General features: G+C 52.3%; 10 protein-coding genes across 10 annotated transcripts; 7 read left to right on the plus strand and 3 right to left on the minus strand.

The window, feature by feature from the left end:
• Positions 1–751: 751 nt before the first annotated feature.
• Z520_06275 (uncharacterized protein) lies at positions 752–1267 on the plus strand (the record flags this gene model as incomplete). The annotated part of the gene is made up of 2 exons (XM_016776776.1): positions 752–1041; positions 1108–1267. 2 exons carry the CDS (start codon positions 752–754, stop codon positions 1265–1267), a joined length of 450 nt encoding a protein of 149 aa, XP_016632318.1.
• Positions 1268–1566: 299 nt separating this feature from the next.
• Positions 1567–2664, minus strand: Z520_06276 (uncharacterized protein; the record flags this gene model as incomplete). The annotated part of the gene is made up of 1 exon (XM_016776777.1): positions 1567–2664. The coding sequence occupies one exon, from the start codon at positions 2662–2664 to the stop codon at positions 1567–1569; it is 1098 nt and encodes a 365-aa protein (XP_016632319.1).
• A 1084-nt stretch (positions 2665–3748) lies between these two features.
• On the plus strand, positions 3749–5233 carry Z520_06277 (uncharacterized protein; the record flags this gene model as incomplete). The annotated part of the gene is made up of 2 exons (XM_016776778.1): positions 3749–4161; positions 4216–5233. 2 exons carry the CDS (start codon positions 3749–3751, stop codon positions 5231–5233), a joined length of 1431 nt encoding a protein of 476 aa, XP_016632320.1.
• Positions 5234–5828: 595 nt separating this feature from the next.
• On the minus strand, positions 5829–7575 carry Z520_06278 (uncharacterized protein; the record flags this gene model as incomplete). The annotated part of the gene is made up of 2 exons (XM_016776779.1): positions 5829–7158; positions 7262–7575. The coding sequence occupies 2 exons, from the start codon at positions 7573–7575 to the stop codon at positions 5829–5831; spliced, it is 1644 nt and encodes a 547-aa protein (XP_016632321.1).
• Positions 7576–8353: 778 nt separating this feature from the next.
• Z520_06279 (uncharacterized protein) lies at positions 8354–13918 on the plus strand (the record flags this gene model as incomplete). Its single annotated transcript, XM_016776780.1, has 1 exon — positions 8354–13918. One exon carries the CDS (start codon positions 8354–8356, stop codon positions 13916–13918), a length of 5565 nt encoding a protein of 1854 aa, XP_016632322.1.
• Positions 13919–14548: 630 nt separating this feature from the next.
• Z520_06280 (uncharacterized protein) lies at positions 14549–16156 on the plus strand (the record flags this gene model as incomplete). The annotated part of the gene is made up of 1 exon (XM_016776781.1): positions 14549–16156. The coding sequence occupies one exon, from the start codon at positions 14549–14551 to the stop codon at positions 16154–16156; it is 1608 nt and encodes a 535-aa protein (XP_016632323.1).
• An 84-nt stretch (positions 16157–16240) lies between these two features.
• Z520_06281 (uncharacterized protein) lies at positions 16241–17227 on the minus strand (the record flags this gene model as incomplete). The annotated part of the gene is made up of 1 exon (XM_016776782.1): positions 16241–17227. The coding sequence occupies one exon, from the start codon at positions 17225–17227 to the stop codon at positions 16241–16243; it is 987 nt and encodes a 328-aa protein (XP_016632324.1).
• Positions 17228–17882: 655 nt separating this feature from the next.
• Positions 17883–19216, plus strand: Z520_06282 (uncharacterized protein; the record flags this gene model as incomplete). Its single annotated transcript, XM_016776783.1, has 4 exons — positions 17883–17991; positions 18046–18162; positions 18218–18908; positions 18970–19216. The coding sequence occupies 4 exons, from the start codon at positions 17883–17885 to the stop codon at positions 19214–19216; spliced, it is 1164 nt and encodes a 387-aa protein (XP_016632325.1).
• A 2670-nt stretch (positions 19217–21886) lies between these two features.
• Positions 21887–23275, plus strand: Z520_06283 (uncharacterized protein; the record flags this gene model as incomplete). Its single annotated transcript, XM_016776784.1, has 1 exon — positions 21887–23275. The coding sequence occupies one exon, from the start codon at positions 21887–21889 to the stop codon at positions 23273–23275; it is 1389 nt and encodes a 462-aa protein (XP_016632326.1).
• A 1228-nt stretch (positions 23276–24503) lies between these two features.
• Positions 24504–25799, plus strand: Z520_06284 (uncharacterized protein; the record flags this gene model as incomplete). The annotated part of the gene is made up of 1 exon (XM_016776785.1): positions 24504–25799. One exon carries the CDS (start codon positions 24504–24506, stop codon positions 25797–25799), a length of 1296 nt encoding a protein of 431 aa, XP_016632327.1.
• Between the last annotated feature and the right edge of the window lie 917 nt (positions 25800–26716).

Genomic DNA, 26716 nt, shown 5'->3' on the forward strand with positions numbered 1-26716 from the left:
TCGTTCAATCCTGGGATCTGTATGTTCTCTTTGTGACTATTTCCGGCGATGGAAACCAGATCTTTGTCCAAATCAAATAATCATCGGAAAATGCCATTGATCAGAGAGCGCGGCGTACGGTAGCGGCAAAAGAAGGCGCGTTCATGAAGCTATGCATCAAGAAAAGTGTAAGTTTGCAATTACGAACCTCCTGACTCTTCCTCAAGGCACCATTTGAATACCCTGAGAGTAGAGTGAGATTGGGCCGCGGGGCCATGAAGGGGCCTCAAAATGGGACTGCTCGTATTGCACATGGCCAAGATCAAGCGAGAGTGACCATAGTATGAAAGTAACAATCGCGATCAAGCACGAAGGACGGACAGTAAATGGAGGTTTGTAGGCACTCACTGCTTGAAGCTTTGAAGTTGGGCGTATGGCTTCAAAAGACAATGTCATTTGATATATGCATGCACTTCGCCGGATTGGGTTTAGACCCAATCGATGTCCCCTGATCGCGACTTTCAAGGTCCCGCAGCACCAGCACCGCGTCGAGCGCGCAGGTAACAAGCCTGCCATCACTTCCTCTCAATATCCAGCTTACCCGCTTCCATCTTGTTGTGGCTACCCAACCAAGAAAATCGTCGATTGACCCTGGAGAATTCAACAAATAGCCGGTAATATCAAAGTGTCTCCGTCGTCCTCGCACATTCCTCAACTCGCACATTCCTCAACTCGCACATTCCCCAACCTCCTCCACCAAACACACAGCACAATGTCATTCCTCCTTTCACCAGCCAGGCGCATGACGTCTGCGCTCCCCGCCATATCACACCGCGCATTCTCGACGACTCGTCCGTCTCAACTTGCCCGTATGACACTGGTGGGAAGGCTCGGCGCAGACCCTGAAATCGCAGAGACCGGCAAGGGGGTCCAAGTGATCAAATATGTCGTGGGCACCAGTTACGGACCGAAGGAGAACCGACAGACATCGTGGTTCCGCGTCGCCAGTTTTGCACCCGAAGGCTCGCCGCAGCGAGATCTTGTGATGGGATTAAGCAAAGGGTGAGCGCAGCTGAGATCATTCACATTCGTGTCCTCCGAAACTTCACTAATCGATGGCCGGAATAGGACACTAGTCTATCTTGAAGGAGATGCTACTATGCGCACCTATGAGGATTCGGACGGCAAGAAACAGAGCTCATTGAGTCTGGTCCAAACAAAAGTGGAAGTTCTGAAACGACCACAGCCCAAGGAGGAAGAGATTGCTCCGGAAGCCGTCAGTGCTTGATAAGATGCAAGGCCTCTGACAACCTCAAAATACTCCGACTTGATGGGTGCATTGAGTCTTCGCTTAAGCAAGGATATCTGGACGAGTCGATGCTGTTCGTGAATGCTGTATTGGATCCCTTCTCCGAATGTATTTCGCCACTCATGGGTTTGGTGGGCGGTGATGGCAGGGCCAGTCACCTACCAGCAGGACTATCTAGGAAAGACATGTATTTCAAAAGCAGGGGGGTTTGTAATCAACGATTGTTCCAACAGCGCAATCTCCAATTGAGAAAGGGGACCTGCATAATGTGCTTCCAGTCAATGATTTGTTCCTGAGGCTGATGAGTGAGGAGCTGGGTTGTGATTGTCCTCTAGAAAAACTTCGTCCACAACGAACGTGACATTTGCCTCATTCTGACCTAATGCGCCGATGCGAGGTGCTTGTTGTGATAGCCTGACATTTCCCCGGAAGCCTCCACAGAGAAAGTCCCTTACGCTTTCAGCCCACCTCTTGTACATCCGGATCGCATCCTGACCCATCCCGAAGCATGCGAATGATGTATATGCCGTGATAATTTGAGCCCACCGGTCGAAAGAAAAGCCTTGCGAAGTTGGTCTCAAGGCGGGTTCTGGCTCCAGGATGATTCTTTCCGACCAGTCGGCGGGATGGATGTATGACCAAGAATACATATGCATTGGCACACGAACGTTTTGCGCAAAGGCAAAGATGGCCAGTGGGCAGTATATCACCAGAAGGACGAACGCAAGTGCGAAAAGCCTGAAAAATCGGGAGGCCGTGGCACCAGGAGTATGCGAGAGCAGGGCCGAAACCTGCTTGCGATGCCGCCAGAGGCGAACGACCGAGATCAGGCAGTAGACGCTCCCAATCACACAGACGACCATTGGCCATCCGTAGGTCACGAAAGGCGCTACCCAGTCGTTGTCATAGGATACAACACATCCCTCCACCGATCCGAGCCAGTATCTTTCTTTTTGAACCAAGTAATGGCCAGCCATGACGAGCACGGGCAAGAGAATGCAAAGAACGAGCTCGATCTTGAGAGTTGTTCGGCGCTGTTGTGGGCAAGGAGTGACGGTCATGCGGTCCGAGTCGAGGATTATCGAGATTTGTCGGAAAATGCTTGCAATTGCTCCTTCAACGGCCTGGAATATCCCAATGTAGAGTTTGACTTCGATATCACACAGTATTTTCCCATCCCACCAGTCATCAGGGTTGTCAGACGACCATATCACAGCATTGACGAGGTTTTGGATGTTCAGTATGGTGATGCCGATCAGGAGAACCGAGGCTGCAAAGTTCTTTGCGCGTAATTGAACAAATATGGGAGGGAAGGCTGCAACGATAGCTAACAAGGCCAGGGGCACGACAAGGACGGAAGAAGTATCCCATGTCATCTTTCGCCGTATGAAGCGAACCTGAATGTCCTGACTCCTGCAAACAGAAATTTGAACAAGGCGAGAAGAAATCAAGTGCAAACAGGGCATCATCGTTCGCGTCCTCCTCCAGCCACGATGTCCGCAGTCTTCGTTTCCTTGAGTCAACTCACATTGAAGCATTGGTACGTATGGCTGAACTGGTGGGGGCTGCTCAGATATCTTAGAGACATCTTTCCCAAAGTAGTGTTGAATAAGGCTCTGCGCAGGGGGCAGGCTCTAGCAAGCCGTGCTCGTACGTTGCAAGCATTTATTCAGTCAGTTCTTGGAGGAACCCATGCTGGTAATACATGGCGTGCCATGATTGTGAGATTAGAGGCTTTTTCCGGCAGATTGAAACTGCCCCGAGATTGAAGCAAAATGCAGCATCTAGCAATGGCAACGAATCCACCATTAAGTGTCCCTTCATGGGGGAGCAATGGACACTTTCCCCTGACTGGACTGGAAGTTGGATCCTGCTGAATGGAACATTTCTTGCGTCTGAACGATGCTATGATACTGGGTGCCAATAGACTAGAATTCTAGTAATTGAGAAGAATACATAGTACTTGTATGTCATGTAGGGAACCGGCTCGCCGGGCAGACTTCAAGTCGTAGAAGAGTTGGAGCAGCCCGGAACAACTTCGGAACAATTCAGATACTGCGGAGCTGCCAAGATCCCCGGATATTTATTATTCCGGCGCCCGGCCTACCGCTGGGTTTGGCTTCCAGGTTCCAAGTTGTGATGTTGTCCTGTGAGACTTCATACGGCTGGAGCATCCCGTCATCAACCATTTGCTTCTCCTTGACGCCACTCTTTTGAACCCTGCTTTTCCATCTCTCACTCTTGCCAGCGCTGCTAGAGGCGCATGTAGCGCCTTGGAACTTGAGAATTACTTTGGACTGACGATTGCGTCCTTTGTTTTTCGTCCTCCACCGACCTTTGAACGCCCGAGGATGTCGTGACGCGTCGAAAGACCTGCGGGGATTCATATCCGCTGGGCTTCATTCCTGCCCTCATTTTCTGCCTTGTGCGAACCGCCATTGTCATCCCAGGATTGGAATTATGGCATCGGAGAAACCTCCTTCTATCGTCCTCCCTCCGCTTGCTTCCTCTGGTCGCCAAATTAGTCCTTCACCACAGGGTCTGAGGCAGCGGCCATTGGGAAGAGCGTCAACCTTCGCCGAAGGGAACCCTCCACTCAATCGCCGCCGAAGTTCATTTCTTTCTGAAACTTTTTCTGAGACGCGCAAGTCGTTACGCTCATCGACGGACGATATACTGCTGCCGCGCGCGCGCAACGATGATGACCTTCACGACCATGACGACAATTCTCATTGGCAGTCTTTGCCTCTTGGTCTTGCCCTGCTTCCCGCTGTCGGTGGCATGTTTTTCAAGAACGGTAGCGCTGTCATCACAGACGTGACACTACTAGGATTAGCTGCTATATTCATGAACTGGGCCCTCAGGTCGCCCTGGTAAGGAGTGACCTGATTCTTTTGCGCGTGGAGCAATAACTTATGATTATCCAGGGACTGGTATCGAGCTGCCCAGACCACTGTGTTGGCAGATTCAACCACTCCTCCTGTATTCACTCCGATAGACGAAGTGGATGAGGATCAGATTGCACTATCTCTAAATGGACGCGGTGAAGACGACACCAGCAAAGCGAAGTCGAACGGTAATGCTTCTGGTACGAAGCTTCTCAATACAGAAAGTGCAACTGCGCAGAAAGAGCTCCGTGTCCATGAGCTTCTGGCGTTGCTTTCTTGTTTCGTGTTTCCTCTGATCGCGGCCTGGCTTCTGCATAGTATCAGATCCCAGCTCTCTCGGCCATCTGAGGGCTTGGTCTCAGATTACAATCTCACTATATTCATATTAGTTGCCGAGATTCGGCCCATCTCTCATTTGATAAAGATGGTGCAACGGAGGACCCTATTCCTTCAACGACGAGCGAATATTGATGTTCTTAAAGAATCAAGTCGGATGGACAATCAACAACTTCGCGACATCTCACGCAGGCTGGACGACCTCGAGGCACATATTGCGGATCGCATTGCCAGCACCGGGAAACAAAAAGTGGAACAAGTTGATCACGCACTCGTATCTCAAGCCTCTGCGACAGCGACATCCGAGGTCAAGAAAACTGTTCAGCCAGAGCTAGACGCCTTGAACAGGGCCATGCGCCGTTATGAAAAAAGATCAACCATCTCGTCTGTGCAGATCGAAGCAAGGCTACAAGACCTTGAAACACGTTTGCATGACGTTGTGTCTCTGGCTGCGGCTGCGCAGCGAAATGCCGATCGAATCCCGAACAACTACCTGCTCATCCTGGCAAACTGGATCTGTGGTGCATTTGTCATCCCTGTACAATATCTGCTCTACTTGTCAAGTCTTCCATCAAAAGCGTTATCATCTCTCGTCGCAGTTCCAAAAAGGTACATGACAAAAAAGACAAGGAACCAACCGGCAAAGGACGGCCGGGCATCTCGGAAAGGCGCGCCGCCTCGGTCTCTTGAACGTGAACGAAGGGCGAAGGTGCCACCTTGAACGCCTCAGGTTGAGCAATCTCTTGGCACTTGAAGGACACTGCGCTCTGCGCCTGGTGGTCTTGTCTGTACAACGCAGAATTTCTTTTGAAAGAAGCAACAAGGGAAGATTGACATCTCCACAGGGGAATCGTGATGGTCACAAACACCGCGAGATGCATGTCACTACATGCTAAGATATCTTGCCTGTTTGCACAATGAGCAACTTTGCCAACATGACCTTACTGCAACAACTACTGATGGCTCCGGGAGGGCAGGGCCGTATCAAGCTTTCGAAATGGGCAAAGCATGAAGATGTCTGTTATCGCAGCATGGTTATCTGGGGTACGCACGCCGGCTTCTCAACAGCAGCCGTCTTGCCTCATTTCTATTGGCCACTCTGGACGTCTAAAAAAGGACATTATGTACCATATCCGCCGACCAGCCCACTGCACGCCGAGCAAGTATATGGTATACCGCATCATAGGACTCGAATGTAGGAGGCATCACCATCAGCCGAGTGGGCTAATACCCACCATGACGCCAAAGAAACAACAAAAATGACCAAAAGTATGTTTATTGTTCAATACTATCTAGATGTCGCACTCATCTCTATTCTAGTATTCTTCGTATAATATCAAGCTATCCAAAGAGCTGAAACCGGCGGCAACGCCCCCTTCATCACTATCCTTTCCTTTGGTCCTTAAGAGGTAGCCGCCCTCTGTGCTATGTAAAATCTCAGGCTTCGTGTCACCCGGGGTATTTCTCCAAAGACAGGTGCCAAATATACCTAGTTCGGAAATAACGTTGCCACTGACGACCTGTCCGTCACTCCGCAAAACGGTATTTTTAGCTGCGGTGGGTGGCCGGATCAGTTCCATCAAGATGTACTGCTTCCACTGAGACTTGGGGATAGAATTTAAGAAAGGCGGGATGTTGGTGCGGTAGATGTTGTTGCCGCCCCCCTCACGTTGTGGCTTCAGCACGTGGTTCGCTGCCGTCTCGGCGGAGAGAGCCAGGCGGATTCCCTCCGGTTCACCGGATGCCTCGGAGGCGGAAGCGGACAGGGAATATTGTGGAGCAAAGGTCGAGCGGAGGTTTTCGAGAACGCTCTCAGGGTGGGTTGGGAGGAAGGCTTTGAGGTGGTCTGTGTCGGGAGGCCTGGCGGTGAGGACTTGTTGGACTTTCTTGGAGCCGGAAAGATGGAGGAGGATGGTGGGGCATTTTATCGCCGCGCTGCGTTCCAGGTGATGGCGAGCGGCCCATGACGTGGGTGTGTTGTATTCTGTGGGAGCGTAGAGTGCTCGGAAATACACTACCGTGACCTCAAATTGAGTGGAAGGGGAGGATGGAGGTGTGTAAATCAGCGGACGATTAGGATTACTCTCCTTCGATGGAATGGACGTATAAGCTAGAATCTTGCTGGTTGGGAGGCGGAATGAGGGGATGTGATGGTGTTTGTACAGATGGGTAGAAAGGGCCAGTTGGTCGAAGACGTTGCGCTCGTTGTCTTGGACGAGAAAGATAACGCAGGTTGGGAGTCTGGGTTCTGATCTCGAAGGTCCATACGCCACATGAGCGGCCGCGAGGCCCGCGGTCAAGGTCGCCACGGCCTCATTGTGAGGCGGATGCCCGATGGTACGAATAGAGGTGTCGCCCGCTGAGTTTGCAAACAGCGGATGTAAAGGATACGCCACTGAGTGTTTTGGTGAGGGGTAGGTCGCAAGATGGGTATGCATATCTGCAACAAGGCAAGCTAGGCCTCCGAACGATGAGGAGATGGTGTTGAACTCGACTTGCTTGAGGGATGGTGGCGCCTGTTCCGCAGTGTGAACCATATAGTCAGAGCGGAACATGCCCAGAAACAGGTCTTGAACATAGCCCTCTTCCTTGACGGCAATGTGTATCTTCCAGAGATTGGCAAGGAAGTCATCGACCTCTATAAGCCTGCTTAATGTCAGTCTCGAATGTGTTTGCAGCAGATCATGGTTGGGCACGAGGCGGTGGAAGAACACAGAAAGTCCGGGGACTGGCGCAATACTTTACTCACTCTCTCATGATCTCTTCCAGCCACTGCTCGTCACTGGCGATGCTGGCGTACAGCTCATTGTAGACTGGCTGGATGCTTTTCGCCAGCTCAAAGCAAGCTTTGGGAAAGGGGCTTGGAAACAGAGTAACTGGGGCATTAGTAGCGAGGACATTCTTCGGGTTTGTCTCCTCTGGGACTATGGCCGTGGATGGTCTAACCGTAAGCCCATGCTCTACAGTCCAGTTTTTCACTGTCTGGACAAGGTACTCCTCCTGCTCGGGGGTCAATGCTGGAGGATAGTCAAGGTAGACTTTGTTGGCCGTGTGATCTGCCATGGTCTTCAGGCGCAACAAGTCAATTGAGTGAATTGACTGGCTGATGTGGTGCCGTGAGGCCGTAGTTCGAGGAGCAATATCGACGAAGGGGAGTTTGTCTCAAGACCAGAGCGACTTGCGCTTGAAGTTGGCGCACTTTTGTACCTTTGGTATATTTTTCTGCCGTCCGTCTCGATGAGCCGTTTAGTCAGCAATCAAGCAAGGGCTCGCTGTACTTTCCCATCTGGCACACGCGTAAAGTGGTTTTCCGCGTCGGCAAGGCTGGGCGAGGCTGCGCAAGGCTAAAACGCTTATCCTGGCCCCCACCCGGGCATTCACCTTTTCTCCCACGCGCATCGAGGCGTTCAACAGGCAGAGTCTCAGTTGCCCCCCTTCTCCTTGGATCTTGTCACTTCAAGTGCGACTGCCTGGCTTGACACCCGCCTGACCTTTGTTCAATCCCCGGCTTCTTCGTTGTCTCTGCTTCATCTCTTTACGGCAGACAACAGTCCTGCTCGGTTCCGCACCATGCGAACAAAGTTGCCGCTGCTCTCCATTCCCAAGGCAAGAAGTTGAGTGGGAGTGCCTTCTTGATTTCCTGTTTGTTTCCAAACGGCGTCTCTTGCAAGGTGCTTCTGCAGACATTTACCACCCAGTCGACTGATGAATCTCTCTGTGACGTTACCTGCGCCTCACTTCCTGCTCACTTTCCTGCCGACGTCTCAGCCTCGTCAACTTCGTTTTCCTGACACGTCCTCATTTATCTCTCTCAGAGAGGCCAGGCTGATGGTGCCTCAACATGGATTCTCTTCTCGATGCCGACGATGACCCTCGAGACTGGTCAATCGATCAAGTCGTCTACGAACTCTGCCAGTGCTCGACTCCACGTTGGCTGTCCAAACACAAGCCTCAGTTGATTCCAGACCGCCATGGCCTGGAAGATGCTCTTCGGCGAAACCATGTCGATGGGGACAATCTTCTCGCTCTCGACATGGCAACCCTGAAGGAGGACCTGGGGATCCCGTCCTTTGGCCAAAGACGAGCCATTATGAAAGCGGTTGAGTCCTTTCGCGCGATCTCAAAAAGCTATCAACAGATGGTTTTTCAAGCAGACAGTATCGCCAGAATGCAGTCAGCCACGTATGCCTCCCCACAGATAACCCAATCTCGGATTTCGGGAGTTCCACAATCTCCTGCTTACTACGGCCTCGGCGTTCAACCGTCTATCGAGCCTCCGCGTCCTTTTCAATCACCTTCTTTCACCAGTGCGGCGGGCCAGCAGCGGGTTGTTTCCAAGGATTTCACCCTCAATTCACCTGGGCTCGCGATTCATGACACTCCGGATCCCCCAGTTCCAACTATTCGCCCTTCCAATAATCCTTCCCCCGATGTCGTTCAGCCAAAATCAAGCTCTAGTGTCGCCAGCTTTCACGGAAATGATGTCGTTGATGCTCTCGCCTCTCAAACTCGCGATCAGCCACCGCCTCATCTGTTACAACAGCCTGTAATAGAACATGCTGTCGTCAGCGGCAAAAAGAAAATTGCGCCAACTTTCGTGTCACATTTGCCCGAGGTGACCCCAGTAAAATCAAGTCGTGATACCTATCTCGGCCGAGATGCACTTCCCCTGCAAGATGTGTTCTACTACAAAAGCCGAAGTGGATTTACTGATGAAGTTTCATATCGCGTCGCTGCCGCCGAGGAATCAGGTCCATTCCACATCTCTGCCGATTTTCCTGCTGGCCAACGCCGAACAATAGGGAGGCTGATGAGATCTTTCCTGCGTGAAGGTACGACTGTCCTACCTCGGAGCGGACTGAGAATCAAGCTACCCTACAAAAACTCCAGGGTCAAGCTTCCGTATTCCGAACAATACTTTACCTTGTTCACACCCGGCACCGAGAGGGCAAAGGTGTGCAGGGTAGAAGACTATCCCGAGCTCAAGACCCTCCAGGACAATCAGTCACGAGATTCCGCCATTGACTTGCCTGAGGGTGTCCAAGATGTATCTCATGAAATATCGTTGAACGCAAAAGGTGGTGGTTCGAGTTTGTCCGACCTGGACTACCTTCTGGACAAGTACCCAGTGGAGAGTTCTGATGGACTTCCTCTTTATGGCGATTCGGGAGACGAGAACGATCTCGATGAAGACACCTGGAGGGAGATCCAAGAGGAGAAGGCTGAGGCCGAGGAATCGCGCAGGAAGTCTGCCAATATGACGCCAGCTGAGGTTGAGACCGCTATCAACGAAGCCATAGACGAGTGGAAGCAGGAGTGGCGCGAAACAAAGCTCTTGAGTGCCCAGAAGAAGGCTTATCGTCACTGGATGAGCGCAGCCCGAAACAAGAGTCGCCAAGAAAAGATCGAGTACTTCAACTACTGTAAGAGTCAGGTTTTGCGCAGGTTGCATAATATCAAACGTGAGATCGCTGGAAATGTCTGGCGCAAGCCAGCTGAGGTCAAGAGACAATGCCAAAGCCTCGAATTAACAGTCTATCAGCACCAGGAATACGAATACTACGGCCATGTCTTGCTCCAAGACAACCCACCGGCAAAACCTGACAAATATGCGCTTAAAGCAATCCGGACTCCCAAACAGCACAATCTTGAGGAAGATGAAGAGCTTCTCGAATCCGAGCCAGAAACATCAACCGAAGAAGATGCGCAATCCTTCGTGGATGACTCCACTGATGAAGGTTCCATTCATCATATCCCGGACACTGAAGACTGGCAACTCATCGTTCCAAATACAGCAAGACAGCGTGATACAATGACCGTGCCTCCAAATGCTTCACCCAACGCAAAAGTCCCCACCAGTATTCGTGAGTCACCAGTGCCCGACCTCCATGCCAACGACGCAGATGTCGAAAGCGAAACCGACGATGACATAATTCCACCAGCTCGTCGAAAGACAACGCGCATTAAGACCGAAGCTCCTCGAACGCCGGATGCCAAAGGCGCTCATGTGAAGCGGAAACCTTCTAAGCCTCAGCAACCCACTTCCGATACTTCGGACCTCGACCGCTCCCCACGTCTTCCGAGTTCTAGGTATCGAAACAGAGGACTTTCCGCAGCCGCGCCTGTTGACCTGACATTCAGTTCTCCATCTGGGGCTGAAAGAAGCACAAATGATACCTCGACTGACTTCAGTGTTCACACACCGGAACTCAATCCGGTTCGAACAGGGAGTCCAAAAAAGAACAACCCGAAGAGGAGTATTCTTGTTGCCGACTCAACGGACTCTGAATCGGAGTATATGTCTTCCCAAGATGACACTAGCCTACCAGGAGTGTACGACTTTCAGGGTCTGAGGCGTATACCATGGTCAGAAATAGACCCCATCGACAAGCGGCGAGCGCTTGCAAAGGCCGTATATGCCCTTGATCTAGAAGCGGTTTCCAAATTGGCTTCCTTTCTGAACTTCACGGCGGATTCCAGCCAGGCTCCAGAAACGGTCATCATAAGCGGGCTCGTTGCTCTGGACGAAGATGCAGCCACAATCGCAGGCGTCAAACCAAAATATCAGTCAAGCGCTCAGTTGCTGGTTTTGCTCTATCTAACGTATATTTGTGGTCAAAATGCGTTGGAAGAGTTTGAGCTCTCGGAAGCCCACAGGGACCAGGCATTTGCGGACAAAGATTCTGCTCTTGTTCCGTTCTATAAGTTGCTTCGGAAAATCATCCAGACATATTTCAAGAATCAGACGCAAACGCAAACAAAGGGCAAGAAAAGAAAGCGAGATGAAGACTCTTTCTCTATTCCTGAAACAGGAAACAACACAGATGAACAAATGACAGATATTACTTTAACTGATTCATTGGAAGAGCTTCTGCCTTCATCTCACAAGAAGCGCAAGCGCAAGGTGGAAGAAAGCCAGGAGGCAAAATCTCAACAATACAGCGACAAGCTCAGGATCCAAGAACAAGAAGAGCGACGTAAGAATATGGCTAGTAAGCTTGCCCTGATGCAAGTCGATGGGAGCGCCGCCTACATCGTCAACTCGGAAGAACCACCCGTCGAACTTCACCAGCATATTGCTCAACGCGTGAAGCCACATCAAGTCAACGGCATTCAGTTCATGTGGCGCGAAATTATCGAAGATCCAAAACATCAAGGTTGTATTCTGGCGCACACCATGGGTCTAGGGAAGACCATGCAAGTCGTCTCTCTGCTGGTGACAATTTCTCTTTGCAATCAGAGCAATGATCAGAATATCAGAAATCACATCCCCGAACATCTCCGAAAAAGCAAGACTCTTATACTTTGCCCTGCTTCTCTCCTCAACAATTGGGAAGACGAACTTCTGATGTGGACGCCCGATCCTGCTGTCCTCGGTGCTATTCACAAGGCTGACTCAATCAGCAAACCGGACAATATTCAAACTATCTTGGCCTGGTCGAAGCAAGGTGGCGTTCTTCTGATAGGGTATGAACGGTTTAGACGATTCATCACGGACAGCATCAAAGCGAAAGGAAATGTTCTGGTCGACCTTGAACACATTCTGTTGGAAGAACCAAATCTTGTCATTGCCGACGAAGCCCACACATTGAAGAATGCCAAGTCAAAGATAAGCCAGATTGCTAAACGCTTGAAGACGACGAGCAGAATTGCTCTATCAGGTTCCCCTCTAAACAACTATCTCGAAGAATACCATACTATGGTCGACTGGATCGCTCCGGGCTATCTGGGAGATATGGTCCAATTTCGCTCCAAATACTCGGAGCCTATTATGGAAGGACTTTACTCTGATAGCACTGCCTACGAGAAACGGCTGTCTCTTCGGAAATTGCATGTACTTAAACGAGACCTTGATCCCAAAATCAATCGGGCTGACATTAGCGCCATCGAGAAAGACATGCCCCCGAAGACCGAATACTTTATCACGATTCCCCTTACGGACCTACAAAGACAGGCATATAATATCTATGTTGGTCATATGCTGCAGTCATTCAAGCTGATGGGTGGTAGTCTGCAAGGTGGCAATGCCAGAATCTGGGAATGGATTGCAATGCTCTCGTGGCTCTGCCACCATCCTGCTGCATTCGTTACTAAAATGCATGAGCGCGAGGAAAAGTCGAATATGAACCACCAGCAGAAGCGCAATCAAGTCAATGACACCAGCGACCCTAGCGACAGCACAGACGAGGCCTCGGCACTCGTTGAGGTCGACGAGAATGTTGTTCCTGATGTTGCGGGTCCTATGCGGGAGGCAATGCGACAAGCCCTGCACATTCTACCTGATGCGAGCGATCGGAAAGCGCTATACGATCCAACTCTGTCCTATCGTACGCTTGCTGTGAAGCGCATCCTGGAAAAAGCGATTGAGGCTGGAGACAAAACCTTGATATTCAGCCACAGTATTCCAACGTTGAATTACTTAGGAAAGATGTTGAAGGGGATGGCATCTTTCTGTCGGATTGATGGCGATACTAAAGTGTCGGACCGGCAGGCCTTTACAAAAGAATTCAACCAAAAGGACAATTACCAGGTTTTTTTGATCTCTATGCGGTCTGGCGGCCTTGGTCTAAACCTCCAGGGTGCAAACCGAGTGATTATCTTCGATTTCAGCTTTAATCCGACGTGGGAGCAGCAGGCGATTGGCCGAGCGTATCGACTAAATCAAAAGAGGCCGGTTTTTGTTTACCGTTTCCAAGCAGGAGGGACATTTGAGGACAAACTATTCAACACTTCTGTCTTCAAAACTCAACTCTTTGGCCGCGTCGTCGACAAGAAGAATCCAAAACGACATGCTAGTAAGGGCGCACATACAGAGTACCTTTTCCCAGTCAGAGACATTCCGCAAGTCGACTTTGGCGAGTCTCTCGGGAAGGATCCCAAAGTACTTGATGCCATTATTCACGAGCTCGGTTTCATTCGTAGCATCGTGTTGACCGAGACTTTCCAGAAAGAGGACGATGAACAACTGAACGACGAGGACCAAAAGGTGGCAGAAGAGGAGTACAACGATCAGCGTTTACAGCGAGAAGATCCCGTCGCATGGCAAGCGAAACAAGACGCTCTTCTTGCTAAGCAGCGGATGCAGCAGCAGCAGCAGCAGCAGCAGCAACAGAACCATCTGAACACCGTTTTGCCGTCCACAATGCCAATTTCCACATTGCACTATATGGATCCTGCACTCCGACAGAGAATCGGCTCCAATGCGCATGGATCAAGGTCTTTTGGGTACAATTTTGTGCCATTTCCTTTTGTGAGGGAACAGCTTAATGCTCCTCCTCAACAACCTCAGCCGATTCATGAATCGCTTTATGTGGCTGGATCTTACGATGATACTTTCCAAGCCCAAGGATGGAATAATATGCCTCGTCGTGCTGCAAGCACAGAGCCTGATGCAACAACGTCATGAACCATCCCCAACGGCCTGATGCATGTCAAAGGCGGGCATATTATAGGGTTTGAGATTGCGGTTCTTAAAGAGCTGTACACACATTTGATTTCGGTTCCTCCCAGCAAGCGAGCTTGCATTTGTTTCATAGTCAGCAGAGATACCCCCGCAAAGCGTTTTTATTACGAGGGCACGGTCATGGTTACGAAGGGCATGGATTGAACCTGGCGCTGGGAGCAAATGACTTTTATTTGTGGATCTTTCGTCATGCTTCCGGTGATTGTAACAGTATTAGGAGCTCAGAGAGTTTCTCCCGAGACAGATATGCAGAGAAATTCGTACGTGTGTTCAGCTTCTGGCGCCCACTTGACCACTTGCGCCTTGTTTCGAATCCGTCATGCCGGTGCTGTTCGTAGCGTCCAGCCATAAATGAAGAATGTCAGTCACCGCAAAGACACCATTTTTGCGCGTAGGAAAAAGAATGTAGTGATTGTCTGACAAGACACATCCATGACAGATTGGACTGCCCAAGCCAGGCCCCATCACCGTTTCCCCAACAAAAGTACTATGTATGTAGAAACCCGACTTCTTCCCGTCCCTTGTGCAGGACAGGATCGGGGGATATAAAGGCCATCTGCTAAGACTGCTGCCATGCGGCCGCTCGAGTCGCGACTCTCGACCAACGTCTTCCTGCACGTGCCGTTACAGCAGTCGTCTTCGTCGTCGGTGAGAGAAGCGAAGCGGACGCTACAGGTTGTCTTCTTCATCCCGGGTAATCCAGGGCTGATTGGGTATTATCATCCGTTTCTGGCACTTGTCGTGCGGGGGGTATTACGAGGGGAGGAGAATGTGGGTGGTCGTGGGCGTGGACATGGACGTGAGAAGGAGCGTGGATTTGGGGATGCGGGTAGGAAGGAGGACGAGAACGGCGATGGAGGTGAGGGATGGGCGCAGCAGACGGTGGTGGTGGCGGGTTTCAGTCTAGGTGGGTTTGATGTGGGCGACGAGTCTTCTCCAAAGAGTAAGGAGCGAGAGGAGGAACGAGCAGAGGAAGAGGAGGATCTGCTCTATCCGCCCTCATTCCTGTCTCAATCTCGTCATAAGCAACGACAAAAACAACAGGAGAACCATGGGAATCTGGGGGACAGGAAAGGAAAGGGCACAGCAGCAGAGGGACAACAGCACCACAGAATGATCTACACGCTCCGCGAACAGATCGAGCTCAGTTACGCGCGAGTGCAATACCTGGTCGAAAGACTGCAAGAGGGGCAGAAAGCAAACATCTCGGAGCAAGAGCAAGAGCCCCTCCAAGTTGAGGTCGTCCTCATGGGCCACAGTGTCGGGGCGTATATTGCTCTAGAGATCGTGAGGCTGTGGCATGAAAGGCATCCGCAGCCAATGCTCGATCCTTCGGACACCACCACGGCGGATTCCCATGACAGGGACGACGACACGTCGAGGATATCGAGCTTGGGCCCGTCCGAGACCAGAGATGGGAGAAGCCCGAGCTGGTCGATATCAACATGCATCCTCCTAACTCCAACAATCCAAGACATCCACCTCTCCCCTTCCGGTCGCCTGGCCACTCCCCTGCTCAGCTACCTCCCATTCCTCCCCGGGCTAGCACACATGCTTCTCCACGCAATACTCCTAAGACTCACGCCCCCAGCGTGGTTCTGCCTGCTTGTATCGCGCGTCACGGGGATGCAGGTGGGAAGCCATGGCTACGAGACCACGATGGCGTTCCTCAGGAGTGGGAGAGGCGTCAAACAAGCCCTGTTCATGGCGCAGGGTGAGATGAGGGAAATCAGAAGAGATGTCTGGGGGCGGGAGGTCTGGGGAGCGAGCCATCACAACGACGTGATGACCGCAGAGGAGGATGACCGCTCCAAAAGCACAACAAGTAGTCCAAGGCTGTTTTTCTGGTTTGCAAAGAAAGACCACTGGATCGCCAATATCACAAAGGAAGCGATTGTCAAAAGCAGAGCTGCCGATGTTGGTGTGCAGAGGGACAGCTTTACCGGATCTCCGACGAATCTGGCGGTCGTGGAGACTGAAGAGGTGGTTTTCATGCCAGACCAGATGGGCCAGACGACGGCACGAGCAGCAAGAATCCACATACTGGAAACGGAAGCTATGGTTCATGCATGGTGTTTGGACCAGAGCGAGTTTGTCGCAAGACGAGTGAGCAGCTGGCTGAGGGAAGTTTTGCATGCAGACAATAGCATGCTCCGGGATGGGCGCTCATTGAACCGGTAGATACAACTGTCATGCTGCTTAGGACACATAGAAAATGGAACCATTACAGCCTTCGGATTGGAAGCGCAATACATGATCATTAAGCTATCTTGCTCCGAAGCCAGCTTTCCTGAACAGATCAATCAGTACGTCAGGCTGTTGCAGCCCTGGTTGTGATGGAGGTAGGGTTCTACCATCATACTCATGTGCTCGTACACTCCAGGCTGCATCGTCTGATCTCTGCTGGCCAAAAAGTTGCTGCAGACTGATTTGCTGACCAGGAGCCGGTGCACTTGCTTGCTGATCTTGCAAGGTCTGCTCAGCCTGGAGCATGTGACCATTTGTATGCTGTGCGGTTGCAGCTGAGGCAGCCGCTTCGGCGGCTTGTCTGCTTACTCCAGCATGATCGGCCAGAGACTTCATCAGTTCGCCGTTCCGCTTCTGGGCGTTTTCAGTTGAGGTCCCTGGCCCGTCGTGGAAGATATAGACGCCGTAAATCTTTTGCTCATAGCCTTCCTTGAAGCTAATGATGACATATTCCCCGGTTATCTCCACGCCGGCATTTTCGCCTTCCCGGAGTTCTGCTTCGAAATTGTTGAGGCCCCTTCTGTTGAGAACAATCGCGGAATATCTATCTTCACCCAGTGGTCCGGGAGTGAGCTCACAGATAAACAAGGAGCCTTCCACTCCTGTCTTTGTCCATTCAGGTTGAGGTAGCGGAGAGAACTCGTATACCACGGCGTAAGGGGCTATGGAGAGGATCGAGGATATCTGGGGGTTGTGTCGTTTGAGCACGGATAGGTTGAGTTCTTCGTTGGTGCGGTTCGGAGGAGGAGGCTTTGTAGGGTAATCTGACTGATAGCCTTGATTGTCGGACTCATAGTCTGAGATCTGAACAGCAAGCTGCGGGGGAGCCACAGCAACGGGTGTGGGAAGAGCAGCAGCAGAAGTGGCAGCAGGTAGAGGACCAGGAGCAAGGGCAGATATTGGCGGCTCTGTCTGAGGTTGTGACAAGGGAGGATAGCGAGGGAAGTCGACAGACTGTTGTCGCCGCGAGTTTCCAGACCGTCGATTATTGTGACGATGCGACATGGTGAGAGAATACCTGGGGCGGGGGAGGAAGGCTGCGGGAAATGACACCAGGTCAATAAAAAGAACCTGCGACCTACCTGACGGGTAGGTACCTGCCTTGACTTTTCAGGACCTAGGCCAGTAACATGGGGTACAGCCGACGTGTCATACAAGACTGTTGCTCATCACAGCAAGGGAGAGGTATCGTGGTGAAGTGAGAAAGGGTAGAAGCAAGGAGAGCGCAGTCTGCAGAATCACAACCTCACGAGGCTGCAGTGCCAGTGCAGGCTGATCAGTGGTGAGGCTCAAAGAGGGAAAGCGCCACCCCCGGAGTCCAGCTGGCACCAATTGTCCAATTAGCGCGTCGATCCCTGGTTTCCCCTTAATTTTTGAAAAGTCGCCCGTTCACCACCTCAATCGACACCCTCGTCCATCTTCAACCACTTCGTCGCGCCTCCAACAACTTGTTTTCTTGTTCTATTCTATACCTTCGTTTCGGCTTGTCGACAACTTCCGTTTTCGGGCGTCCTTGTTTTCTGCCGGCGCCCTCCACGCCCAATCCTTTAGAACCATGTCTTCTCCGATGAATGCGGTACGCAGTCTCGCTCTTGCACATTGACCCCTAATCGCCAGCACCCACGCAGCCCATACCCATCAATTGCCTATCGCTATCACCATGTTCTCTACTAACAGCATGCGCCTGGCGCAGTTAAAGATTCGGAGAAAGAAGAATGTCAAGAAAGGAATTCAGTTTTGCTTGATGGTTTGCGGTGCAAGTGGAACTGGTACCTAATTCCCTCCACACCACACTGACCTCACTCTGATCTGACCGCTCTTAGGCCGAACCACCTTTGTCAACACCCTCTGTGGCAAGCGAGTCCTTCAGCCCAAAGATGCCGATGATGCAGCCAACGCCCACCTCGAGGAAGGAGTAAGAATCAAGCCGGTCACTGTTGGTAGGTGAAGAGAAAGAACACAGTCAGTTAGGTGTGAACTGACAGCACATCTTAGAGCTGGAATTGGATGAAGAGGGAACACGCGTATCACTGACCATTGTGGACACCCCGGGCTTTGGTGATCAGATTGACAACGAGTCCGCGTTTGGCGAGATTGTTGGGTACTTGGAGCGACAGTACGACGATATCTTGGCCGAGGAGTCTCGTATCAAGAGAAATCCTCGATTCCGAGACAATCGTGTGCATGCCCTGCTCTACTTCATCACCCCCACTGGCCACGGTCTCCGCGAGCTTGACATTGAATTGATGAAGCGTCTTTCTCCCCGCGTCAACGTCATCCCCGTCATTGGAAAGGCTGATTCATTGACCCCGGCCGAACTGGCCGAGTCCAAGAAGTTGGTCATGGAAGATATTGAACACTACCGAATCCCTGTCTACAACTTCCCCTACGACATTGAAGAGGATGATGAAGACACGGTGGAGGAAAACGCAGAGCTACGTGGCCTGATGCCGTTTGCGATTGTCGGTTCAGAAGATGTGATTGAGATTGGAGGACGCCGGGTCCGTGCACGACAGTACCCATGGGGTATTGTGGAAGTCGACAACCCACGCCACTCGGATTTCTTAGCCATTCGCAGCGCCCTCCTGCATTCGCACCTTGCTGATCTCAAAGAAATCACCCACGACTTCCTGTACGAAAACTACCGGACGGAGAAACTCAGCAAGAGCGTGGACGGTGGTGTCTCGTACGTGACCCTGACCGCATTTGTGTGTTTCTGCAGGTTGACTAATTGTTTTGTGTCACAGAGCCCAAGACTCGTCGATCAATCCCGAAGACCTCGCCAACCAGTCGGTCCGCCTGAAGGAGGAACAGCTGCGACGTGAAGAGGAGAAGCTGCGGGAGATTGAGGTTAAGGTTCAGCGAGAGATCAATGAGAAACGACAGGAGCTGCTGGCACGGGAGAGTCAACTGCGTGAGATAGAGGCTCGTATGCAGCGTGAGCAGAGCCAGGGCATGGACGACCTGAATGGCCACGGGCACCAAGACGCATAGAGGAGGGGGCGAAGTTCAATGAATCGGGGAAGGCGGAAGATGTCGTGTTGATATCGGGCTCATGCAGGCATGGATCCAAAGTGAAGCTGGTGTGGGCGAGCAGCGGGATGAGGCTGACCAAAGAGGCGTCGAGGCTGTTGCGGAGATGGCAGGGCCACCAGGGCGGTGAGTCTCTGGTCGTCCTCGAGTTGCCCGATTGCCTGTCGATGATGGATACTTGTTGCAGCAGAGTACATTCTTCTAATCAGCGGTGACTGGAGAAAGGCAAATGAGGAGATGGTCTTGTTTCCTTTTTCCCCATGCCTGGGTTCTTTGGTCCATTGAGCGCAGTACGATAGTCGATCAGCTCAGTGAGAGCACCCAGTAATGAACAGGCTCTAAATCGTTTGGGCTGCGGCAGAGAAAGGTTCGGGCCTGCCACTGGCTTGGAGCTTCTGGCAGGTGGGTGTCCACTGTCCTGGGTGTCTGCGGAGTGATTCGCGGGTACCTGGCGGACTGACTTGACCGCCTGACCATGTTGCCGTCTTCCGAGCCGGATGCGGCCTCGTTGTGCGCTGTGTGTTGTGCGGAAGACGGGAGGCCATGCTTAAGCCGTTTAGAGTCAGCTGGGGGATGCCACTGGGAGGCCAACATGGAGACGTCACAGAGCAGAAAAGTGAGAAACCGGTGTCAAACAGAGCGTGGGGTGAAGGCATTGACCAGTGGTAGAGACCAGTGGGAAGGAAGCATTTTGCGGAGGAGGGGCAGCAAGGGGCACGAGAGGCCACAGGACCAAGCCGGAGTTGGACCATTCAACTTGAGGGTAGCACAACATGAAAGCATCTGCTGGGGCCGACGCAGCCTGCCCAGCTTCAAAAAGGATCAGAAGAAATAAATCGCGCATGCCAGGGGCTTGACCTATCTAGGAGGAACCCTTGCAGGGGAGGCGGAGCTTGTTACTATCTAGGATGGACGAAGGAGTTTTGCTGAGAAGGGATGGAGGGGATTTGAGAGATGGCACATAAACACGATGATGCGAATTCACAAATTCCGACATCAGCAGACACCTCATGCCTAAGGGCCTAGGTACCTGGTATACAAGAACCCAAGCAACTGGAAGCACGAGTCGGTGGAAAGCACTCCAAGAACGCTTCACATATCCGGGTGAGGGGCCACTATTCTACTAGACTACTAGTAAGGATACCTAGGTAGGCAATTTTCCAAGGGGGCATAGTGCGCGGGGTGACAGTGAGCACGGAAGACAAGCAATCAGGAGGGCGTGGAGTGCATTGCATATTGCATGTGCTGGAGGCTGCAGTAGCGAGTTTGGAGTGCATAGAGTGCAGCAAGTGAGCAAGGCACCGTGGGTTGGCTGCTTGGATGTTTGGGGGGAATGAATGGCTGTGAAGCAATTCAATCAATTCAATCAGTCACTTGTACGAGATATTCTATTACTTGGGCGAGGTTGATAAAAGGAGTCAATCCATCTTTCATCCTCGAGAGAGCCCGTGTGCATCTCTCTACTGACTATCTCTATCTCACTCTTACTCCTCTTACCTCACCTGCACTGATTCCTGAACCATTCCCCAACTTGCTGGGTTAGCCGAGTCCTCGTGATTGACGCATCCTCCATCCCACGCTTTGTAACCACCCGCCGATCTATTCATTCCATCTGTTGGAGCTACAAAGGTGAGCTGGAGTGGTTCATGGACAGCCTCATTTCTGCCCTCAACCATGTCTCCTGTGCCCCTATATCCTTCCTGGTTCCATCACATAGGCACTGATCCTTCATACAGTCCTGCTCTTCTCGCCTTTTGAAGCTTCTCACTGCACCCACTGACGACACCCTCAAAACTCCTCGGAGAACAACCACCCTGGCACTGATCCTCTCCCACTGACCCACTTCAAACTCAACCGTGTCTTTGGGACTTTCCATTCCACCGGATCCCACGGTTCATTGTCGGTTCACTCGGCAAAGGCGACAGGGAGACTTTGCTCTCTTGTGAGTATCCAACAAGGTTCCCTGGATCCTCGCTCGAGGACCAGAAGCAGATTCAAGGAGCAGAAGAAGTCTGAACAGCACCAGGTGCAAAAGGGGAAAAGAGCCAGGATCCAAAGTCTAGAACCCTAACCACTGACACCACGAGTGACAGCCACGAGGAACTCAACACCACCTGGTATCGACCTCGGGTCCTTTTGGGTTTCCACCTACCGGGCACAAGTCTTATCTGCTTTGCACCTTAACCAACCTGGGGCCCGCATGGTGGAAATGCCGCAGGCTTTGCTGCCCCTCCCCACGTTCATTCGCGCTTTGCACGAACCGGCCCATTTCGAGTGACCAACTCCGTTCGATGCAACATTCGATCATTGCGCATTGCGTGCATGCCCACCTGCGTCTCGAGATCCTCTCGTGCTCCAAGCATATCGCGCATCCCACTCAATTCGGTTGAGGGCCCACCCCGTAACGTCTCGAAGTCACCATTCTAGTTGCTCCCCCTCTGACGACCCTACCCACCTTGTCTTCACCAGACTCTCAAAAGCGTGCCAACTTCCTGCTACTCTGGTTCTGGCAGATCCTCCGCAGCGAAGCCTCCCAGTGCTCCTCGCGCTGGCTCCTCTTCAGTTCCCGCTCACTGCCTGTGAGCCCAAACCCTCACCGGAGCCGCCGTCGTCTCGACTACTGCCGAGACCATGTCGGTCATAACCACTGAGCCTCCTACACCCACACGTACTTCAAGCGGCTTCAGCCTTCTTTCGAAGATCAAATCCCACAAGGAATCCAAATACCTCAGCCCTTCCAAACCGGCGGTCCATCGAACGGGCAGTTATGGCAGCTCCTACGACCATGCCACTCGATCATCACCTTTCTCGCTTCCCGCCCAGGAAGGCGCAGGAGCAAAAGCTCGGCGCCTGAGCGCGGATCCCCGAGAAGATTTCTTTGTCGACGTCTGTCCCCTGGAAGACGAATTCGTCTCGGCTTCCAAGATAGGTCGTCGGAAAGAGATTGGAAAGGGCGCCAGTGCAACGGTCAAGATCATGCTGCGCAAGGGTGAGAAGAAGGGTGAAGGCACGGCGCTGTATGCTGTCAAGGAATTTCGCAAGAAGTCTGCACGGGAAACAGAGGAAGAGTACGTTCGGAAAGTCAAATCGGAGTATACGATCGCCAAATCTCTCAACCATCCCAACATCGTGCAGACGGTTCGGCTGTGCACCAACAATGGCCGCTGGAATCATGTCATGGAGTATTGCCAGCAGGGTGAGCTTTTCAGCCTTGTGGAGCGAAAGTACTTCAAGGCAGAGGACAGGAACTGCATCTTCAAGCAAGTCCTTCGCGGGGTCAACTACCTGCATGAACATGGCATTGCTCACCGGGATATAAAGCTGGAAAACCTGCTCATGACGGACGATGGGTACATTAAGATCACCGATTTTGGTGTCTCGGAGGTGTTTTGCGGCGATCATCCCGGCATAGCCCTGTCTAGAGGACTCTGCGGACAAGGTATGAGAGAGGTCCGCAAGTCGGCTCCTGGTATTTGTGGTTCGAAGCCATACATATCACCCGAGGTTCTGGCCCAAGAGAGCGAATACGATCCCACCAAGCTGGACGTATGGGGGTGCGCGATCCTTTTCATGACCATGTACCACAACGGCAATCCATGGCAGAGCGCGAGCAAGAAGGAGATGAATTATGCCCTCTTCGTGGAAGGCTGGCAAGCGTTCCTGGAGCGATTCAAGGACCCAGCGATCGATGAGAATTGCCATCCGCAATGTGGACCCATCTTCAATGCTCTCCCGTCGAATTCGCACCGGCGGTGTATCCTCAAGATGCTTCACCCGGATCCCGAACGGCGATGCAGTATCAGCGACGCTCTCAACGATCGATGGATCAAGGGAGTTGACTGCTGTTCACGCGAAGATATTGGACCGGCGTTTGAGGCGATTGACGTGTCAAAGACGGGGTGTCACAAAGTGGCGGCCAGAATGAAGGTGCAAGCCAAACATGATCATCTGCCACCACCTGTCAAGCGGCTGCCACAACATCGCTTTGACATGGGGGATGGCACATCTCGCTATGACTGAGGCGGGGGAATGCACGGTCCGGCTCGCTTTGGCCCACACGGTATTTGCATTCCTTTTCCTCCTTTCTCTGGACGACCAGGCCTTGTTTTCTTCAATTTTCTCTTTCTTCTGTGGGCGACTCTCGGCTGCGTTACGAAGTGCTCGGAATCGCGGGTGTACAGAGGTCCCTTGTTTGCCTGGTTCAGGTGGGACTCGTGGGTTGACATCTCATGGGTTGTATGCATACACGGGCGTCTTTATGGAATGGGTAATGGTCCCCAAAAACTGGGTGGTAGACTGCATTCGCGATTGCGTTTAGCTGCGGCTATGGTATATACATAGCGTACAGGTACACGATAAAAAGCAAGACCAAAAAGCCCGAAGCAGGGCGATGCCAGCCGAAACGCTGGCGGATAACAGCGTAAAGAATGGATTGAACGCGGGCGATTGTCAAGGCATCGCATGTGTGTGTGAAGCTGAGTACCTAGATTTTCTATTTCACTTGGAAATCCAAATGGCAAAGCACAATTGGCTTGACCGCTTTTGCTAGCCATTGCCAGCCATTGCCAGCCATTGCCAGCAAATGCCTCCGACAACGGCAACCGGGATCATTCCCAGCTTTGTCCTTTGAGCGAAAAGGGCCACCTGCATGACGGGACTGGGACGTGGAGGGATGATTGGCGATAAAGGGACAAAAAAGAGAATATGTGTTGAACTTGTCTGCCCGAACGGCATCGTGCTGCCTGCCCATGAGCGATCGGAGCAATAGCCGAGTGTCTAGTATGCGCCATCCAATTGACCAGCAAGCACATGGGCAGGGGGCGGAGAGGGTGTGCATGGTCTGTATACCTGGTAGGCACGCGTATCTCGTATTGTTGGGGTTCTTGGGGCCTTGGTGCCGGCAAGCAGGCAATCGACCGAGGTATTCCTTGTTGAATCATTATCGGTTCGAGTGATACAATAATATATCATGAACACATACCGAGTACTTACACACACATGGTTGATTGATTATAGACATTCTTAGTAGTAGTAGACTTCGGTATTAGAGGGTCCCCCTCCCTTCTTTCTGTCTTGGATCCATTTTGCTCTTGGCCGATATTCTATTGCGCCATCTCGCCATCTTCCCGTCTCGTCCCCGCCGCGTGTCAGTCGGTGACGATTCGGTCAATCTTCAACCTCCAAACATCGACAGAGAAGCGTGGCATCTCGACTGAATAGACATTCCGTCTACTCGTCTAGCTCTTACATGGCCGAGACTACCATCGCGGCAAACATCGTCGACAACACCACCACCAACAGCGCCACCACCGCCGACCCCAAGGCCGCCCAGCCAGAACACCCTTATCAGCCCTACATGGACGTGCAACCGCCCACGGCCGCCCATCTCAGCGACGCCAACGGCATGCCTCTGAGCGAGAAAGAGGTCGAGGCGCTGGAGAAGGAGGAGAGGGCCGAGCGCAATTCGACCCCGGAACCCAGCGACTTCAGCATCGCTTTCCCGGACCATCTGCCCACGCCGCCCTTCCTGCATGTGCAGGGCGTGCCCAATTTCCGCGAGTTGGGAGGATATCCCTGTCAGCCGCCCTCGTCACAGACGCCGACGCCGCCTTCTGGCAAGGCCTATGTCTTGAAGAAAAATCTCCTCTACCGCTGTGCTCACCCCACCCACTTGACCCCCACAGGCGCCACCTACCTGACCACCACGCTCAATGTGCACGACATGTACGATCTGCGTTCGGCGCCGGAGATCAGCCGGCTCGCGGGCACCGTCGCCTCCAGCGGCAAGACCGTGTACCCTCTTGCAAGTCCCGTGTCGGGTTGTATCGACGAGGTGCCCGGCCTGAAAAGGCACTTTGTACCCGTCTATCAAACCGAAGACTACGGTCCCGTTGCCCTGGCGAGGAAGCTCGCCTGGTATACGGCCGAGCACGCCCACGACGAGCAAGCAGGCTACGCTTACTCGGAAGGGTTTGTGAGGGCGTATCGAGACATTGCCACGCACGGCGCGGGCGCCTACACGGTCATGTTCCGACATCTCCTGGACCGACCCACCGAGCCCCTGGTGTTCCACTGCACGGCCGGCAAGGACCGCACGGGGGTGTTTGGCGCGCTGATCATGAAACTCGTCGGCGTGGACGAGGACCTCATCTGCTGGGAGTACGCGCTGACCGAACCGGGGCTGGGCGGGTGGCGGAAGGAGTTCATCGAGCGAATCGCCCAGACCGGTTTGGGGGGTGGCGGCGGCAAGCCCCAGCACCAGCAACAGGCCATTGCGGGGGAGAGTCGACCGGCGATTTCGCGAGAAGAGGCCGCGCGCATCTGCGGCAGTCGCGCCGGCAACATGCGCGCCTTTTTGAGGACCGTGCTCGAGGGCGAGTTTGGCGGCGTGACCGCCTACCTGACCCGCATGATTGGGCTCAGCGAGGACGAAATCGCCCGTCTGAGGAGCAACCTGGTCGAATTGGTCGACGACGTCCCCGGCCAGGTCATGACCCCCGTCGAGATTGACGGCTGGACTGCCGACGGGGGATGTGTGGATTGACTGCGGTGGTGGAAGCTGTGATCCCTCACGGGTTGAGCACGGGGCAGAACGGGAGCAAGGCAGGAGCAAAGCAAGGCACGGCGAAGCAGGTCAGTCCACGCCTGTTCCTGTCACTGCTAGTGCTATTGCCATTGTCACTGTTCCTGTTCCTGTTCCTGTTCCCGTCCTTGCTATGGAAAGAAAGGGAGAAAAAGAGAGAAAGAGAGACGTCGTCGTTTTACCTTACTTGACCTCCCGGTATCCGGTATAGAACCTTTTTTCTTCTTCTTCATCCTCCAACCACTATTAGTTCCTTTGGTTTTCCATTTCTCTTTTCCCTTGCAATCTCACTCCTGTTTCCGATTTGGTTTAGTTTAATTTGGGCTGTTTAACCTTGGACTCTTCTACATTAAAATCCTAGACCACGAACGACGGGCTAGATGATCTCTCTCCTCCCAGTTCCCCCTTCCCAACGTAGTCAACCAACCAAGGCTTGCACGAGAGTTATGTGAAATTTGCGCTCACTTTCATGAGAGAATAATACGAGTGGGTCGAACGAATCGAACGGGATGAAGGGGAAGGAATTACGCATGTCAGAGTGGTGATTGCTTGATTGTTCTCTAATTCAGCACGCCCCCCAAACCTCCCTTGTCGTATGACGAGGTTGATAAATCACTTTAGACGCAAGAAATCGAGAATAGCCCCAAAGAAAAGAAAGCGCGGACGGAGGAGGGGAGAGGAGTGGAGAGTCGAGGGATAATTTTGGTTGATTTACTTGGATATATCAAAGGATAGACATGCCGATACACGTATAATTAGACAGACAAAACGAACAAACGCAACGGACATGTGAACGGCTAGATTAGCTGGATAGGTCGATAAACAGGACTGTATACAGAGAAGTAAGTATCGAGTAGTAAGTAGTTACTTCTACTGTA

Source organism: Fonsecaea multimorphosa (genome assembly GCF_000836435.1).
Source record: "Fonsecaea multimorphosa CBS 102226 unplaced genomic scaffold supercont1.11, whole genome shotgun sequence".
Classification (NCBI taxonomy): domain Eukaryota; kingdom Fungi; phylum Ascomycota; class Eurotiomycetes; order Chaetothyriales; family Herpotrichiellaceae; genus Fonsecaea; species Fonsecaea multimorphosa.